Genomic DNA, 16201 nt, shown 5'->3' with positions numbered 1-16201 from the left:
TTACTGTGTGCAGAGCACTGTACTAAGCGCTTGGGAAGTACAAGTTGGCACAACATATTGAGACGGTCCCTACCCGACAACGGGCTCACATGTGCGTGTTTGTATAATTTACATTATATTAATATATTGATATAATGTATTATATAATTATTATATTAACATATCTGTTTCTTTAGTATATTTATGTCTTTCTTTCCTTCTTTCATTCATTCATTCAAATTGTATTTATTGAGTGCTTACTGTGTGCAGAACACTGTACTAAGCGCTTGGGAAGTACAACTTGGCAACATATAGAGACGGTCCCTACCCCACAGTGGGCTCACAGTCTAGAATATATACATATATATGTTAATTCAATAGTATTTATTGAGCGCTTACTGTGTGCAGAGCACTAAGCGCTTGGGAAGTACAAGTTGGCAACACACAGAGACAGTCCCTACCCAACAGCGGGCTCACAGTCTAGAATATATGTGTGTGTGTGTAATTTACATTATATTAATATACTATATTATGCAATTATTATATTAATATATTATATCTGTTTAGTATATTTATGTTTTTCCTTCTTTAATTCATTCATTCAATCGTATTTATTGAGCGCTCACTGTGTGCTGAGCACTGTACTAAGCACTTGGGAAGTGCAAGTTGGCAATATATAGAGATGGTCCCTACCCGACAACGGGCTCAAATTCTAGAATATATATATATGGGGCGGTGGGGCAGGGGCACAGTCCACAAAGAAAGCCGGGAAAATGCAGATCCTCAGGACATATGGACGAAGACTGCAGGTCAGAGACCATAGGTTGGACGGGGGCGGGGGGGGGGATCGTGAGGAGGAAAGGAGGAGCGGGGGAGTGAAAAGGAGAGGGGCTCGAGCCCTGCCTGGCAACCGATTGCGATGTACTACTGACTTCAGAGCCCGGGCGCGAGGGGTCTGACCGTTGGGGACAGGAAGTGTTCATTGGACCTTGGCCGAGATGTTAGTGGTTGGAGAGTTAGTGGTGCTTTCCGTGGTAGTTTGGTGGTTCGGAGCTTGAGAGTAGATTAGATCGCAGAGAGGAAAGAGAAGGATTTCGTTTATTTGTTGAGGGAAGGTGTTTGGGGAGGGCTAGGAAGAGGCGGGGGGGCTTGTTGTGGGCTAGGGAGGGGGGCTAGAGAGGGGCTAGGTGGAGGGGAGGACTTGTTGGGCTAGGGAAGGGGACTTTAGTTAGATTAGCGAACAGTAGAGTAGAGCAGAGTAGAGTAGCGTCGAGTGATAACGATCAGCGGAATGTCTCGATTCATCCGGTCAGCCCACTCTTGTGTCCGTGGGCCCGGGATGTGGTCAGCTGGGAGGGCAAGAGAAGGGGAACGGGCGGGGGTCCAGTCTGGTGCCAGGGGCTGGGGGCCGAGGGGAAGCAGGGGCTGAGAAGCAGGAGAAGTGAGGAGGCGAAGAGGAGGGGAGGAGGGGAGGGCAGCGGCAGTTATGGGAGGTGCTGGAGGTGCCTCCCCCCCCCCTCTTTTCTTAACCTTCGAGGGGAGGCTGAGGCCGGGGACTGGGAGAGGTAGGTGCCCCATTCCAGGAGCCTCTTTCAACCCCCTTTTACGTCTCCTTCTCTTTCAACTCTTCCTACTGCTCCAGGAGAATTTTTTCCGTGAGTGAGACCTCCAGGATGCGGCGCTTCCTGGAATGGGCCCGAAAGGCTAATTTCAGAAGGCTTTTCGCCCGCCCCTCCCGGGTCGATCCAGCCCCCGAGGACACAGAGTTCAAGGAGGAATTGATGAGCACCTCCCGGGTCGCTCCAGCCCCCGAGAACACAGAGTTTAAGGAGGAAGTGATGAGCGACGGTGAGGAGCCTGGGACACGGTAGTGGACAGAGTGCGGGCCTGTGTTCTGATCCCTGCTCTGCCCCTGTCTGCTGGGTGACCTTGGGCAAGTCAGGTCACTTCCCCGTGCCTCAGTTACCTCATCAAGAAAATGGGGATCGATTGTGAGCCTGCATGTGAGACATGGACTGTGTTCAACACAATTACCTTCTGTTTACCTTAGCGCTTAATAGAGTGTCTGGCACAGAGTAAGCGCATAGCAAGTTCCGTAACCAAAGTTAATAGAAAGAGGAGATGGAGGGTGAGGTGCAGAGGCCTGGTTTTTTGTGGGTTTTTTTGGTAGGGGGGTTGCGAGGAGCCGGGTGCAGCCCCGTCCTCAGAATGTTCTGGAGCTGGCGGGGTGTCTGGGGGAGGGAATTGGGGGCAGGGGGCAAAGAGACCCAGACACAATGCTTGGCACATAGTCAGCGCTTAACAAATACCATCATCATCATCACTGAGCGAGTTCTCACCGCGGGGTTTCTCCATCCTTCCCAGAGCGGTGCTTTGAACTCGTGCTCAGTGAGCTCTACGGATCCCAGTCCCACGGCGATCTGGTGGTAAGAGCCAGCACTCCCTGGGCCTGGACATTCCTCTGGGCCTGGGCCTCTCCGGGGCCGGGGAGGGGGCTGGAGGAAGGGCGGGGAGGGGAGGGTCTCCCTGCTTTGTGAGGCGGGAGTGGGGAGGGGATAGGCCAGGGGGCCTGGAAGTCAGAAGGCCACGAGTTCTAATCCCTGATCTGCCATCTGTCTGCTATGGAACTTTGGGTATGTCATTTCACTTCTGCTGGCCTCAGTTCCCTCAACTGGAAAATGGGGATTGACAAAATGTACCCCAGGTGCTACAGGGACTATGTCTAACCTGATTTGCTTGGAGGACCCACCCCAGTGCTTTATACAGTGTCTGGCCCACTGTAAACTCTTAACAAATGTCACAAGTACTGTTATTATTATTGCTATCATTGTTCTTACTATTAAGTGGTCAAAATGTGCCATTGCTCCTTGACCCCCGCTTCTCCTCCCACCAGTCTTGGACCAGGAACCTAACCTCGGCCCAGCTGAGTGATCTCTCCCTCCAAGTACTGTATTGTTTGAGGAGCCCCAACCTGACCAGGGTGGGGCAGGCAATGCGGATACTCTCCATCCTGCTTCAGGTGAACGCAGCCTTAGAAAATCAGGTAGGAACCCGGGGGTGGGGGAAGGGAGGGGTCTGAGGAGGGAGGAGCTGGGAGTGGGATTGACTTTTGATGTCAGGCAGTTAGTGGCGTATTGGGGTGGGGGGCTCGAGATTGTAGACCAACTGAGAGACACAAGGCACAGTGGTGTGACACAAGTCACAGAAAGAGGCAGAGTTGCCCAGTGTCTCCTCGCCCCTAGGCCTGGGATACAGAAGGGCCTGTATTCCGATCCTGGCTCTGCTACCTGGCTGCTGTGTGATCTTAGCAAGTCACTCCACATCTCTGGGCCTCAGCTCCCTCATGTGAAAAATGGGGATCAAGACACTGAGCCCCATGTGGTACGGCTACTGTATCCATCCCGATAATCGTGCACCTACACCAGCGTTAAGTGCAGTGACTGCCACATGCCAAGTGCTTAACCAATACAATAAACCCTGATTGTAGCCAGTCCCTCTGATGTAAGCCAGCACCATCGATCGATGGCATCGATCGAGTGATCACTGGACTAAGAGCTTGGGAGAGTACCACACAGTAGAGCCTGTGGACACATTCTCTGTCCCCAACAAGCTTACAGTCTAGAAGCGAGAGACGGACATGATGACCAATAAATGATATGGGGATGCTCTATGGTTTCCTGGTCTTGGGCCTGTCTGTCACTGGAGACCTCCCTCACTCTTCTCAAGTCACAGTTAGGCGGTAGTCACATTCCCCTGCTCCCACACGGAAATACTACTCCGGCTACTTCCCCATTTCCCTAACGGTGGGGCTCTAGGAGGTAATTGTATCACACAAGAAAGCTCCTGGACCTTTGCCTTATCCAAATCCTTTCCTAAGCCCATTGTTCCTTTTTGGCTGCTCAACCATTAGGCTGAGGATTTCCCAGACAGGAAGGCATTCTCTCATTTGCCATGTCTAAATTGGAGACCAACCGTGTACCCATATATACAGGGTCCGATCCTCACAAAAAGAAACTCAACAGAAAGTGGAATGCTAAATATCACAAAAATTCCTGGAAGATGGGCACAGGAAGCCCATAACCTTGGCATGAGCATCGACTCCACTATCTCCTTCCACCCACACAGTCCGGCCAGCAATCAATTTCCTCAATTCTACCTTCACAATATCGCCCCCATACCCCCTTCCACTCCATCCAATCAGCTTTCACACTGATACAAGCACTTATTCTATCCCTCCTTGATTAGTGTAACAACCTCCTTGCTGACCTCCCTGCCTCCTCTCTCTCCAATCAATCAATCGTGTTTATTGAGCGCTTACTGTGTGCAGAGCACTGTACTAAGCGCTTGGGAAGTACAATTTGGCAACATATAGAGACAGTCCCTACCCAACAGTGGGCTCACAGTCTAAAAGGGGGAGACACACTCCAGTCCACACTTCATTCTGCTTCCTGAAACGTTATCCTGCAAAAACGTTCAGACCATGTTTCCCCACTCCCCAAGAAATTCCAGCTGGGGCTTACCAGTGGAAAGAGCCCGGGCCTGGGAGTTGGAGGTCATGGGTTCTAATCCCAGCTCCTCCACATTTCTGCTGTGTGACCTTGGGCAAGTCACTTAACTTCTCTGAACCTCAATTACCTCATCTGTAAAATGGGGATTAAGACTTTGAGCCCCACGTGGGACAACGTGATCACCCTGTATCCCCCCAGCACTTAGAACAGTGCTTGGCACATAGTAAGCGCCTAACAAATTCCATCATCATTATTATTGTATTATTATCCAGCTTTGTTTCAAACAAACACTCCTCACCCTGGCCTATAAATCACTTCACTGCTTTGTTCCCTCCTACCTCACCTCGCTTCTCTCCTACTTCAACCCAGGCAGCATGCTTCGTTCCTCTAACGCTAATCTTCTCACTTTACTGTGATCTCTTCTATCTCGCCGTCGACCTCTCGCCCACATCCTCCCTCTGGCCCAGAATGCCCGCCCTCTTTCATATCAGACAGACAACAATAGTAATTGTAATGGTATTCCTTCAGCGCTTACAATGTGCCAATCAATTAATCAATCAATCAACCGTATTTATTGAGCGCTTACTGTGTGCAGAGCACTGTACTAAGCGCTTGGGAAGTACAAGTTGGCAACATATAGAGACAGTCCCTACCCAACAGTGGGCTCACAGTCTAGAAGGGGGAGACAGAGAACAAAACCAAACATATTAACAAAATAAAATAAATAGAATAGATATGTACAAGGAAAACAAAAAATAAATAAATAAATAGAGTAAGAAATATGTACCAACATATATACATATATACAGGTACTGTGGGGAAGGGAAGGAGGTAAGATGGGGGAATGGAGAGGGGGACGAGGGGGAGAGGGAGGAGGAGGCTCAGTCTGGAAAGGCCTCCTGGAGGAGGTGAGCTCTCAGTAGGGCCTTGAAGGGAGGAAGAGAGCTAGCTTGGCGAATGTTGGGAGAGAGGGCATTCCAGGCCAGGGGGATGACGTGGACCGGGGGTCGACGGCGGGGCAGACGAGAACGAGGCACGGTGAGGGGATTAGCGGCAGAGGAGCAGAGGTTGCGGGCTGGGCTGTAGAAGGAGAGAAGGGAGGTGAGGTAGGAGGGGGCGAGGTAATGGAGAGCCTTGAAGCCGAGGGTGAGGAGTTTCTGCCTGATGCGCAGATTGATTCGTAGCCAATGGAGATTTTTGAGGAGGGGAGTAACATGCCCAGAGCGTTTTGGGACAAAGGCAATCCGGGCAGCGGCGTGAAGTATGGATTGAAGTGGGGCGATACACGAGGGTGGGAGATCAGAGAGGAGGCTGATGCAGTAGTCCAGACGGGATAGGATGAGAGCTTGGACGAGCAGGGTAGCAGTTTGGATGGAGAGGAAAGGGAGGATCTTGGCAATGTTGCGGAGCTGAGACTGGCAGGTTTTGGTGACGGCTTGGATGTGAGGGGTGAATGAGAGAGCGGAGTCGAGGATGACACCAAGTTTGCAGGCTTGTGAGACGGGAAGGATGGTAGTGCCGTCCACAGTGATGGGAAGGTCAGGGAGATGGCAGGGTGTGGGAGGGAAGACAAGGAGTTCCGTCTTCGACATGCTGAGTTTTAGGTGGCGGGCAGACATCCAGATGGAGATGTCCTGAACGCAGGAGGAGTTGCGAGTCTGGAGGGAGGGGGAGAGAGCAGGGGGAGAGATGTAGATTTGGGTGTCATCAGCGTAGAGATGATAGTTGAAGCCGTGGGAGCAAATGAGGTCATCAAGGGAGTGAGTGTAGATCGAGAACAGAAGGGGACCGAGAACTGAACTTTGGGGAACCCCCACTGTAAGGGGATGGGAGGAGGAGGAGGAGGAGCCTGCAAAAGAGACTGAGAATGAACGACCGGAGAGATAAGAGGAGAGCCAGGAGAGGACAAAGTCTGTGAAGCCAAGGTCGGATAGCGTGTTGAGGAGAAGGGGGTGGTCCACAGTGTCGAAGGCAGCTGAGAGGTCGAGGAGGATTAGGATAGAGTATGAGCTGTTGGATTTGGCAAGCAGGAGGTCATTGGTGACCTTTGAGAGGGCAGTGTCCATGTAACGTAGGGGACGGAAGCCAGACTGGAGGGGGTCGAGGAGAGAGTTGGTTTTGAAGAATTCGAGGCAGCGCGTGTAGACAACTCGTTCTAGGAGTTTGGAAAGGAATGGTAGGAGGGAGATGGGGCGATAACTAGAAGGTGAGGTGGGTTCAAGAGAGGGATTTTTTAGGATGGGAGAGACATGGGCATGTTTGAAGGCAGAGTGGAAGGAACCGGTGGAGAGTGAGCGGTTGAAGATGGAAGTTAAGGAGGGGAGAAGGGACGGAGCGAGAGATTTCATGAGATGAGAGGGAATGGGGTCAGAAGCACAGGTGGCCGGAGTAGCACTTTAGATGAGGGAGGAGAGCTCCTCTGAGGATACCGCTGGGAAGGATTGGAGAGTAGAAGAGAGTGTTGAGAGCCGGGGGGTTGGAGAAGGTGGGGGAGTGACTTTGGGGAGGTCGGACCTGATGGATTCAATTTTATCAATGAAGAAGGAGGCCAGATCGGGGGGGGGGGGTGAGGGAAGGAGGAGGGGGAGGAACCGGGGGCCTGAGAAGGGAGTTGAATGTACGGAAGAACTGACGGGGATGATGCCCTGGAATAGATACATGGTTATCAGGTTGTCCCGCTTGGGGCTCACAGTCTTAATTCCCATTTTACAGATGAGGTAACCGAGGCACAGAGAAGTTGAGTAATTTCCCCAAAGTAACACAGTTGTCAAGTGGTGGTGCCGGGATTAGAACCCCCGATCTCTGACTCCGAAGCCCGGGCTTTTCCCACTGAGCCACGCTGCTTCTCTGCTTCAGATACTTTCTGTCCCCCACTTCGAAACCTTAGTGAAGGCACTTCTCCAAAAAGCCTACCCTGACTAGGCCCTCCTCTCCTCTTCTCCCACTCCCTTCTGTGCCGCTCTCACTTGCTCCTTCATTCATCTTCACTCTGATCCCCCCGGCACATCGGTATGAATCTGCTTAGAACTGTAATTTATTGACTTTTGATCTATTTATCATTTACTGATTTATATTAATTCCTGTCCCCCCCTCAAGACTATAAGCACGTCGTGGGCAGGAAAGTGTTTGTTGGTTGTTCTAGTTTACTCTCCCAAGCGCTTAGTACAGTGCCGGACACACTGTAAGTGCTCAATGACTGCGGTTGAATGACTGAGTGAAGGAATGAACGAATAGAAATCAGTAACTAAAGTGAACATATCATTTCTCCCCATCTGTCATCTCCACAAAACTGGCACGTTTTATCTGCAATGGCAGTTTTTCCAGATCTGGAAACCGAAGGATTAGGCATTCTGAGACCTACATTTTCCTAATTTTCTATCTTCCCGTGTGTCTGTACTATTTAATGATGTCCCTGTTGCACAACACAACTTCTTAGGGTACCGTTGCAGGTGAAATGTGGCCCTGGGAATCGTGGTGGTGTGCACATAAAATAGTTTTCCGAATACCCATTCCTGATTTACTTTCGGTTACGCCCAGCTGAACGAGCAGTAGTGCAGTGGGGCAATACTCAAAATCGTTCCACAGGACAGGACTCATTGAAATATCTATTAATGAGTCTATCAAATTTTTTTAAATGGGAGTTTTGTAAGGGCAGTGAACAATACTAAACACCCAAGAACAGGAAAAATTAGTCAGTCAATCATATTTTTAAGCACTTCCGGTGTTCAGAGCACTCTACTAAACGAATGGGAGAGTCCGATATAACAGCAAATGAAGCCATTCCCTGTCCACCATGTGCTGTCAGTCTAGAGGGGGGAGAGAGATAGTAAGAGAAAGCAAAAAATGAGAGATACGGACGTGAGTGCCGTGGGGCTGGCTGGCTGACCGGCTGGCTGGGGGAATGAATAAAGAGAGCAGGTCATGGTGACGCAGAAGCGAGTGGGAGAGGAGCAGAGGGCGGGGGCTTAGTCAGGGAAGACTTCGTGGAGGAGATGTGCCTTCAGTAAGTCATTGCCTGTCGGATCTGAGGAGAGAGGGCGTTCCAGGCCAGAGGTGTGTCGTGGGCGATAGGTTGGTGGAAGTCTGGATGAGATGGAGGTAGAGTGAGTACCTTGAATACAGTAAGTACAGTGAGGAAGTTGGCATTAGAAGTGCAAAGTGCGCGGGCTGGGTTGTCGTAGAAAATCAGCAGGAAATAGGGGGCAAGGTGGTGGTGTGCTTACCCACTGGTGAGGAGTTTCTGCCTGCTGTGGAAGTGGACGGGCAACCACTGGACGTTCTTGAGGAGCGGGAGTCTCTCGCTCTCCCTTCTGCGGCTTCTCCCCACTCAGTTCGCCAGCACTTCCGATCCCCTGCTCTGTGGGCTGGAGCCAGACTAGCAGACCTGGGCCTGGGAGGCGGTGGGGCCTTCACCGCTTTGCTGCTTGGGGCCCAGACGGCCGGGCCGGGCAGGGTTCGTGGGGTGGGGGCGGAGGGGGGTCGGTGGGAGTGGGGGACACGACGGGAAGGGATGTCTGGCGGGCTTGTCGAGTTCGACTTTGACCATCTGCCTCCCCACTGACCTACAGGCGGCCGACTTGGCAAGGAGCGTGTTGGAGCCCCACATCTCCTCCGAACCCCAGGCTGGGAAGACCCTCTTCAAGGAAGTCCTGGCCCTGCTGGCCGCACCCGGGAGACAGTGCAGGTCTTCCTCGAGTACTCAATACCTCTGAACAGGTACGGCCACCATCGCCCCCCAGCTCCTCGGGACGGAAAGGCCCCAGCTGGGACAGACCCGGGATGAATGACAACGGATACCTCCGGGGTGGGGGCCTAGGGCGAACCTCGGCAGTTGTATGGAGCCTGGGGGCCTCGGCTTTCCTTGGTCTCCTCCTGAGTGGCCGGTCCTGGGTGGGAGGTGCAGGCAGGTGAGTGGTGAGGAGATTCCCAGGCCCCCAAGGCTGCAATCCAGGGTCCCCGCAATGCCTTGGGGCGGGATCCTGGGCCGGTGCTGGGGGAGAAGTGGGAAAAGTTGAGTCCGGGTTGTGGCTCTACAGGCAGGTCCTTGAGGTTTGGAAATCTGTCGGGGGGGATGCTTCCATCGCCTCCTGCATGATGCAGGAACTGCTCCGTAGAGTGTTGGTACGACCTCTACCTGAGGAGAGCAACGGGACCGAGTGGGAGAGGCACAGCCGAGGCTCCATCGCTGTGAGACCCAGAAGAACGGATCGAAGGGCAGGCCTGGCTGGAGCCCGTAGCCCTTAGTACTGAGCCCCACCCCTGCCCCACCTCTTCCCACTCCTTCCGACCCATCCCCTGCTGCCTGGGGAGGTTGCCCAGGGCGCCAGGGGTGGGAGTCGGGGGCTGTCCTCGAGGGCACAGGAGGCCAAGCCCCGAGAGGGGCCACCGAGCTGGGTGCTGCCTAACCCTGCCCGGGGCTTCGGCTCAGAGTGGGCCCCGGGTGTGGGGTCAAAGGGAGCCGTGGGCAGAGGCCAGGGGGCATGTCGTGTTCGGGGGAACTTCTGGCTGAGCCCACGTGCCACCCCACCAGGCTGTGAACACGCTATATGAGCTTCTCTTTTCTGTGGAGTACTCGGAGGCTGTGGCTCGACTCCTCCCCCAGCTCTTCCTGGCCTTCATCATCCAGATCCACTATGTGCTGGAGCTGGGCCTGGTGGGGGAACGAGTGCTCTTGGCCGTGGAGCCCACCGTCCCCTCTGCGCTCAGTCCCTGGAGGTGAGCGACCAGAGGGATGTGGAGCTGGGGGAGAGGGACCCGTGAAGGAGATACTCCAAGTGAGGATGGCTTATCCCCCGATCACCGGACAGATCCCTCGAGGACTTTGAATTGGGGCCGGGGGCTCCAAGGGGCCGGGGAGCCGATGGGCCGTGGGTCTGGGAGGCCGGAGATGGCAGAAATTTCAGGGAGCTCCTGGTTCAGGTTGTCCCTGCTGGGCTGGGAACCAAACATGGCAGGGATGGGGGATTTGGAGGTCAAGTCTCGTGTGTCCTACCCCTGGGGGTAGGGCTTACCTGTGACAGGACAAGACTTTTTGGGGACATGCCCAGAACCGGCAGGACTGACGGACACCCTCTGGTCCTCTCGCACCACCCGCCCCTCCATGAACCCCCAAACCCTCGTTGCTTTCAGGACGGCCCTGGAGGCCCTGAGGGGGTTTCTGTCCACCAGAGGATGTTGGCAGAGCTTCACAGCCATGGAGTTGCAGGATGGTTGGCACCTCTTCTCATCCCTCAACACCTTCCAGGAGGCCGTGGCCCTTCTGGCCAGGTGTGTGTGTGTGTGTGTGTGTGTGTGTGTGTGTGTGTGTGTGAGAGAGAGAGAGAGAGAGAGAGAGAGAGAGAGAGAGAGAGAGAGAGACGGGGTGGGCAGGATCCCCCAAGAAATTGGTCTGGACGAGCGGGTGGGGAGTAGCCTCCGCAGTTAACTGCCCTACCCTTGGCCCTCCCCGAGCTCCTATTCCCCGGCCCCGGGGATTCCTGGACTCCTCTCTGAGTTCAGCCCTGCGGGGCTCTTTCCCCCAGGACCCTGGTTCAGAGCAGTTGCCCGATGGTGGCCGAACTCCTGCCAATGGTGGCCAGCTCTTTGCAGGAGAAAGACCCGCAGGGCCGAAGTGTGGCCATGGGGCTGCTGGCCGAGGTAAGAACAGGGGTCTAGGGCCCTGGAGAGACGTCTCGGATCCGCAGTGGGCACTGTCATCTTCAGCCAGGGACCCCCGGACCCCGAACCCCGGGTGAGAGGGTGGGCAGAGGTTGGAGGGGAGCGGGTAGGTACTGGTCCCCGCCCCGGTCCCAAACAGCTTGGCACTCGTTGCCCCCTCTCTGCGGGTCCCGGCTCCACCTTCCCGAGCATCAGACTCCCGCCCCCTTCGCCTACACGGTCCACTCGCAGACACGGCATTCTGTGGCAGTTGATCTGGACGCCCTGCATGGAGACTACCCTGGATCCCGAGGTCGTGCGGTTAATCTTCCGGGATGGCCTAAAGGCCCCCGACCCCGTGGTGAGAGCCATCAGCCTGCAGGCCCTCAGCAGCCTGCCCCTCAACCACGACAAGGTCAGGGGCCCAGCCCTCTGGCCACCCCCATAGGGTTTAGTGCCGGAGGGAACACCAGCCCGGGACCCAGACAGTCTTTGAGAGCACCCCGCCCCCGGGGAGGGCCCAGTTCGGGCAGGGGAAGCGGGGCGACAAAGGACTCCCGGGAGCGGTCGGGGGCGGCACCGGGGTGGGCAGTCCGGGGGGGGGGCCCGGGACCGAGGGGCCAGGGGAGCCGTCTCGGGGCTCTCTTTGCCCTCGTCTCCTCAGGACCCAGTGCTCCTTGCTCAGCTCCCCTTCCTCCTGGAGGGCATCACCCAGAAGGACCAGGAGGGGCTCCTAGCGGCCATGGACGCGGCGACTCTCACCGCCCTCAGCCTGGGCAGTCGGGGACTCGGCCACCTCCGTAAGGATATCGTCCTCAGGCTGAACCCGTTCCTTGACGACGTAAGTCTGAGGGTTTCGAGGGGACAGGGGAGCAGCCACCGCAGGGCCGGAGCCCGGGAACTCCCGCCCCGACCCCAGCTGTGCCAGAGCCCAGAGGCGGCCGCTTCCACAGCTCCCACAGGGCTCGGGGCATTAGCTGCCCTTCCGCAGCTCGTCAGACCCGCGGCGAGCCACGGCTCACCCCCGCCCCCCGCCCGGCACTGCGTTCCCCCCCCACCCATGCCGGCGATGTCCTCGCTCCTCACTCTCCCCCCGAAGACCTCAGTCCCTACGTTGTCCCTGCCCTGGGTTCCCCAGCCCCCGCTCCGGTGCCCGCAGCCCTCCCCTCATCTCCTGCCCCTCCCACACACTCCACCGGGGATTTCTCCTCAGGAGAGACCCCAATTGCGGGTGGCAGCCCTGGAGCTGCTGGCAGCCGTGGCCAGCAGCTGTCTGACGGTTCCAAACCCCCGTCTCCATCATAAGGTGATCTGCTGCCTCCAGCCCATCCTCTTCCACCTGAAGGACGAGCACCCGACAGTGGCCAAAGTGAGTCTCCCCCACCCTCCACAGTACCCATTGTCTCTGGGCCCCTGGTCCGTGGCTCTGCCGCCCCCTGACACCAACCCCTCGGGTTCTCTGTTTCCAGAAAGCCAGATATACATTCTTCTGGCTGGCCCAGAATATCGGCTGGAGGGACTCCAGAGTCGTCGGATGGATGTTGAGGTGGGAAGAGAGGGAGAGAACGACCTATGGTACCATCTGGACGGCCTTGGTGAGTATGTCAGGTATGGGTGGGGGCTGGGAGGGGGTGTCCTTGGATCTGGGGTGGGAACTGTGGGGGCGGATCCCTCCTGCGGGGCACATCGGTGAGATATGTTGGGTAATTATTCCGTACACAGCACTGTACCGAGCTCCTCGGAGAGCACAGTTGAATGGTTGGTGGACACGTTCCCGGCCCGCAATGACCTTACCGTCTAGAGGGGTTGATTTGCTAAAGGGACCAGGAGGAGGTTGAGAGCCCCGTGTCCTGTAGTGGAAGTGGAAGTTGGAGAGTTGGTGTGCATCGTCAAGGAGGTTGGGGATGGGTTGGGGTCTCTCACTCTCCTTCTCCTCCTCCCCAGATGAAGAGCTTTGGGGACTTCCTTCCCATTTTCTTGTCCCAAGCTCTGGCCTATACCAACTGCATCCAACCAGATGTGAAATTTGCGGCCATTGTCTTCCTCGGTGAGTGGGGAGTGGAGGGCACTGGGGAAAGCAAGTAAACATACAAACCAAAAACCAACAAAGTAATGACACACCATCTGGCCCGACCCCTTTTCTTGGCCAGATCCCAGAGGAGGCCTCTCTTGGATCCTCCTCCCTGACTCCGGGGGCTGGATAGGGAAGGCATGTCCTTCTCCAGCCGTCTTTCCGGGAAGCGGGTGGACGGATGGATGGGCAAACAAACGAGGAAAATAATGGTTTGTTTCCTTTCCCCACAGTACACACCATCACTGTGTATCCCGCGAGCCCGCTGCTCTCCGACAAGACGTTCAAAATCATTTTCCAGAGTGAGTTCTAACAAAGACACGCACCCTTTCCATTTCTCCCCTAATCTCTCTCTCTCCCTCCCTCCCTCTCTCTGTCCCTCTCTCTCTCTCTCTCTCTCTCTCTCTCATTCTCTTTCCCTCTTCTGTTTCTCTCCATGCTCCGTGCTTCCTCCTCTGTCTTGCTTTTCTCTTTCACTCGCCTTTCTGAATGCTGGCCCTCTGAGCCTCTGGCAGCTATTTCCCCCTAGACTGCTAGCACCTTATGGGCTGGGAGATCTGTCTGCTCATTCTAGTTGACTATATTCTCCCTAGCGCTTAATGCAGTGCTCTGCACATGGTAAGCGCTCTGGAAATACCATCCACTGACGGATTGATTTCTCTGTCCTCTTCTTTCCTCTGTCTCGTGTTTCAGGCTTTCCCATCTCCGCAGCCCTGGGTGGGTGGTGGTAGAAGGACAGAACGAGGCAAGGGGAAGTTATGGGTTCAGGAGATTGGAGTTGGATGGGGAGTGGAGGACTCTTCCCATGTCCCCGGGGCATGATCAAAGTCGGGGAGGGGAACAACTTCTAGTGGAGGACTGCCTTGCATCACACGTGTTCTTTACCACCCCTTTTCAGAAACTGAAGCTCTGAAAAACGACTCCTCGTCCAAGATCCGCAGATTCCTGAACACCTACAAACGGAGACAGAAAGAGAAAAATGAACCGCTCTTCTTCTGAGGGCCCCCAACCCGTGGGAGAAAAGAAACCTAGGAGGACGAGGTGGCATCAGGACTGTCCTGGGTCACCGGATCTGGAGCAGCGGGGGCTGCCTTGGGACGTGCCATGGGTTCTGGTCCCACACGAACGGAGAGAATCCCGTCCCGAGACAGCCATGTGAGGGAAGGTGGCTCACGGGACTCGGCTCTCTCCGAGATCCCCCAATTTTGCTTTGGCCGCCGCCGGGAGCATGGAGGCAAGCCTGGGTGAGGACTCTAACTCCAGGACTCTGGGACGGTGGGGACAGGACCGAGCCGGTGTCAAACTCCCACTTCTTTCCCGAGGGGTGGGGCCTGACTTTCCTTCAGCCAGCGGGATAGTAGGGAGTTGGGGCGGGGTTTAGATTGGAGTGCCACTAGAGTCTATGGGTGCGGCGGAGAAGGGGTGACCGTCGGCCCTGGACTGTTCAGCCCCCAGGCTTCTGGGACACCGTTCTTCGGGTCCCAAGGCCACAGGTCAGAACTGGATTCCAGGCTTAAAATTAGGCTGTTAGCATTCAAAGTAAGTTGTTAGATAAGAACAGATATAATAGTAGGTTGTTAGCTTTAAAAAGTAGGCTGTTTGCATTGAAAGTAGGCTATTAGCTTTAAAAGCAGGCTGTTGGTGAAAACAGATTTAAAAGTAGGCTTTTAGCATTAAAATAGACTGTTAGCTTTAAACACAGGCTGTTAGCATTTAAAAGTAGGCTGTTTTAAAATTAAAATAGGCTGTTAGCATTAAAAGCAGGCTGTTAGCTTTAAAAACAGGCTGTTAGATAAAAAGATTCAAAAGCAGGCTGTTAGCATTAACACTGACTAAAAAATTGTCTGTTAGCTAAAAACAGAATAAAAAGCAGGCTCTTAGCATTAAAAGTAGGTTGATAAGTAAAAACAGATTTAATAGTAGGTTATCTTAGGGTTAGGTTTAGGGTTGCGTTAGGGTTAGGGGTTAGAGTTAGGTTTAGGGTAAGGGTTAGGGTTAGGGTTGTTAGGGTTAGGGTTGTTAGGGTTTGGGTTAGGTTTAGGGGTTAGGTATAGGGGTTAGTGTTACTCTTAGGTTTAGGGTTAAGGTTAGGGTTAGGGTTAGGGTTAGGTTTAGGGTAAGGGTTAGGGTTAGGGTTGTTAAGGTTAGGGTTGTTAGGGGTTAGAGTTAGGGTTAGGGTTAGGGTTAGGTTTAGGGTAAGGGTTAGGGTTAGGGTTGTTAGGGTTTGGGTTAGGTTTAAGGGTTAGGGATAGGGGTTAGTGTTAGGTTTAGGGTTAGGGTTAGGGTTAGAGTTAGGGGTTAGGGTTAGGGTTAGGGTTAGGGTTAGGTTTATGGTTAGCGTTAGGGTTAGGGTTAGGGTTAGGGTTAAGATCCAGGTTCTCTTCGTTTGCCTCATCCTGGCCTTCCTTCTCCTCAAGATCGTGGACCTCCTACTTCTGCAGATCCTCTTCTTCTGCCTGGTCCTGGCCCACCCTCTTCCGTTTGGTCCTGGGCCTTCTCCTCCACTTGCTCCTGGCTCTCCACCTCCCAGTGATCTTTTCCCGACCTCCTCGGTCTTATCTTTACTCTCTGCTTCTTCGCCTAGGCCTCGTCCTTCACCACATGGTCCTGACCCTCCTCACCCACCTGGACCTGGCCATTCTCCACTGCCTGGTCCTGGCCCTCCTACCCCATCTGGCTCCTCCAGCTGACCGAGGCCCTTATCCTCTGCTTGGTCTTGGTTCTTGCCTTCAGCCTGGTCTTAACCCTCTTCCTCCTCATGATCCAGTTCATCCTCTACCTGGTCCTGGCCCTCCTCCTCTGCTAGATACTGTGCCTCCTCTTTCTCTTGGAATTGGCCGTCCTTCTCTATATTTTCCTGGCCCTCCAACTCTTCCTGGTTCTGGTAATCCTCCTCCACCAAACACTGGCCCTCCTTCTCCGGCTAGTCCTGACCTTTGTCCTCGGCCAGATCCTGGCTAACCTTTGACCTCCACCCGGTACTTGCCTTCCTCGTCTTTCTAGGCCG

At 54.5% G+C, this 16201-nt stretch overlaps 1 protein-coding gene across 1 annotated transcript; it reads left to right on the top strand.

Annotated features, from left to right (window-relative positions):
- Window positions 1–1247: 1247 nt before the first annotated feature.
- On the top strand, window positions 1248–14193 carry LOC119924386 (maestro heat-like repeat family member 5). The gene is given in 17 exon segments (XM_038743227.1): window positions 1248–1287; window positions 1622–1827; window positions 2344–2405; window positions 2873–3022; window positions 9056–9146; window positions 9149–9203; window positions 9524–9674; window positions 10018–10202; window positions 11009–11123; window positions 11395–11538; window positions 11788–11968; window positions 12340–12380; window positions 12382–12492; window positions 12593–12718; window positions 13068–13170; window positions 13428–13496; window positions 14093–14193. Coding segments are annotated over 17 exon segments (1908 nt in total). The 5' UTR covers window positions 1248–1270.
- The last annotated feature ends 2008 nt before the right edge of the window (window positions 14194–16201 follow it).

The sequence above is a fragment of the Tachyglossus aculeatus genome, unplaced genomic scaffold (genome assembly GCF_015852505.1).
Source record: "Tachyglossus aculeatus isolate mTacAcu1 unplaced genomic scaffold, mTacAcu1.pri scaffold_97_arrow_ctg1, whole genome shotgun sequence".
NCBI lineage: Eukaryota > Metazoa > Chordata > Mammalia > Monotremata > Tachyglossidae > Tachyglossus > Tachyglossus aculeatus.
This window is presented reverse-complemented; position numbering and strand designations above follow the sequence as displayed.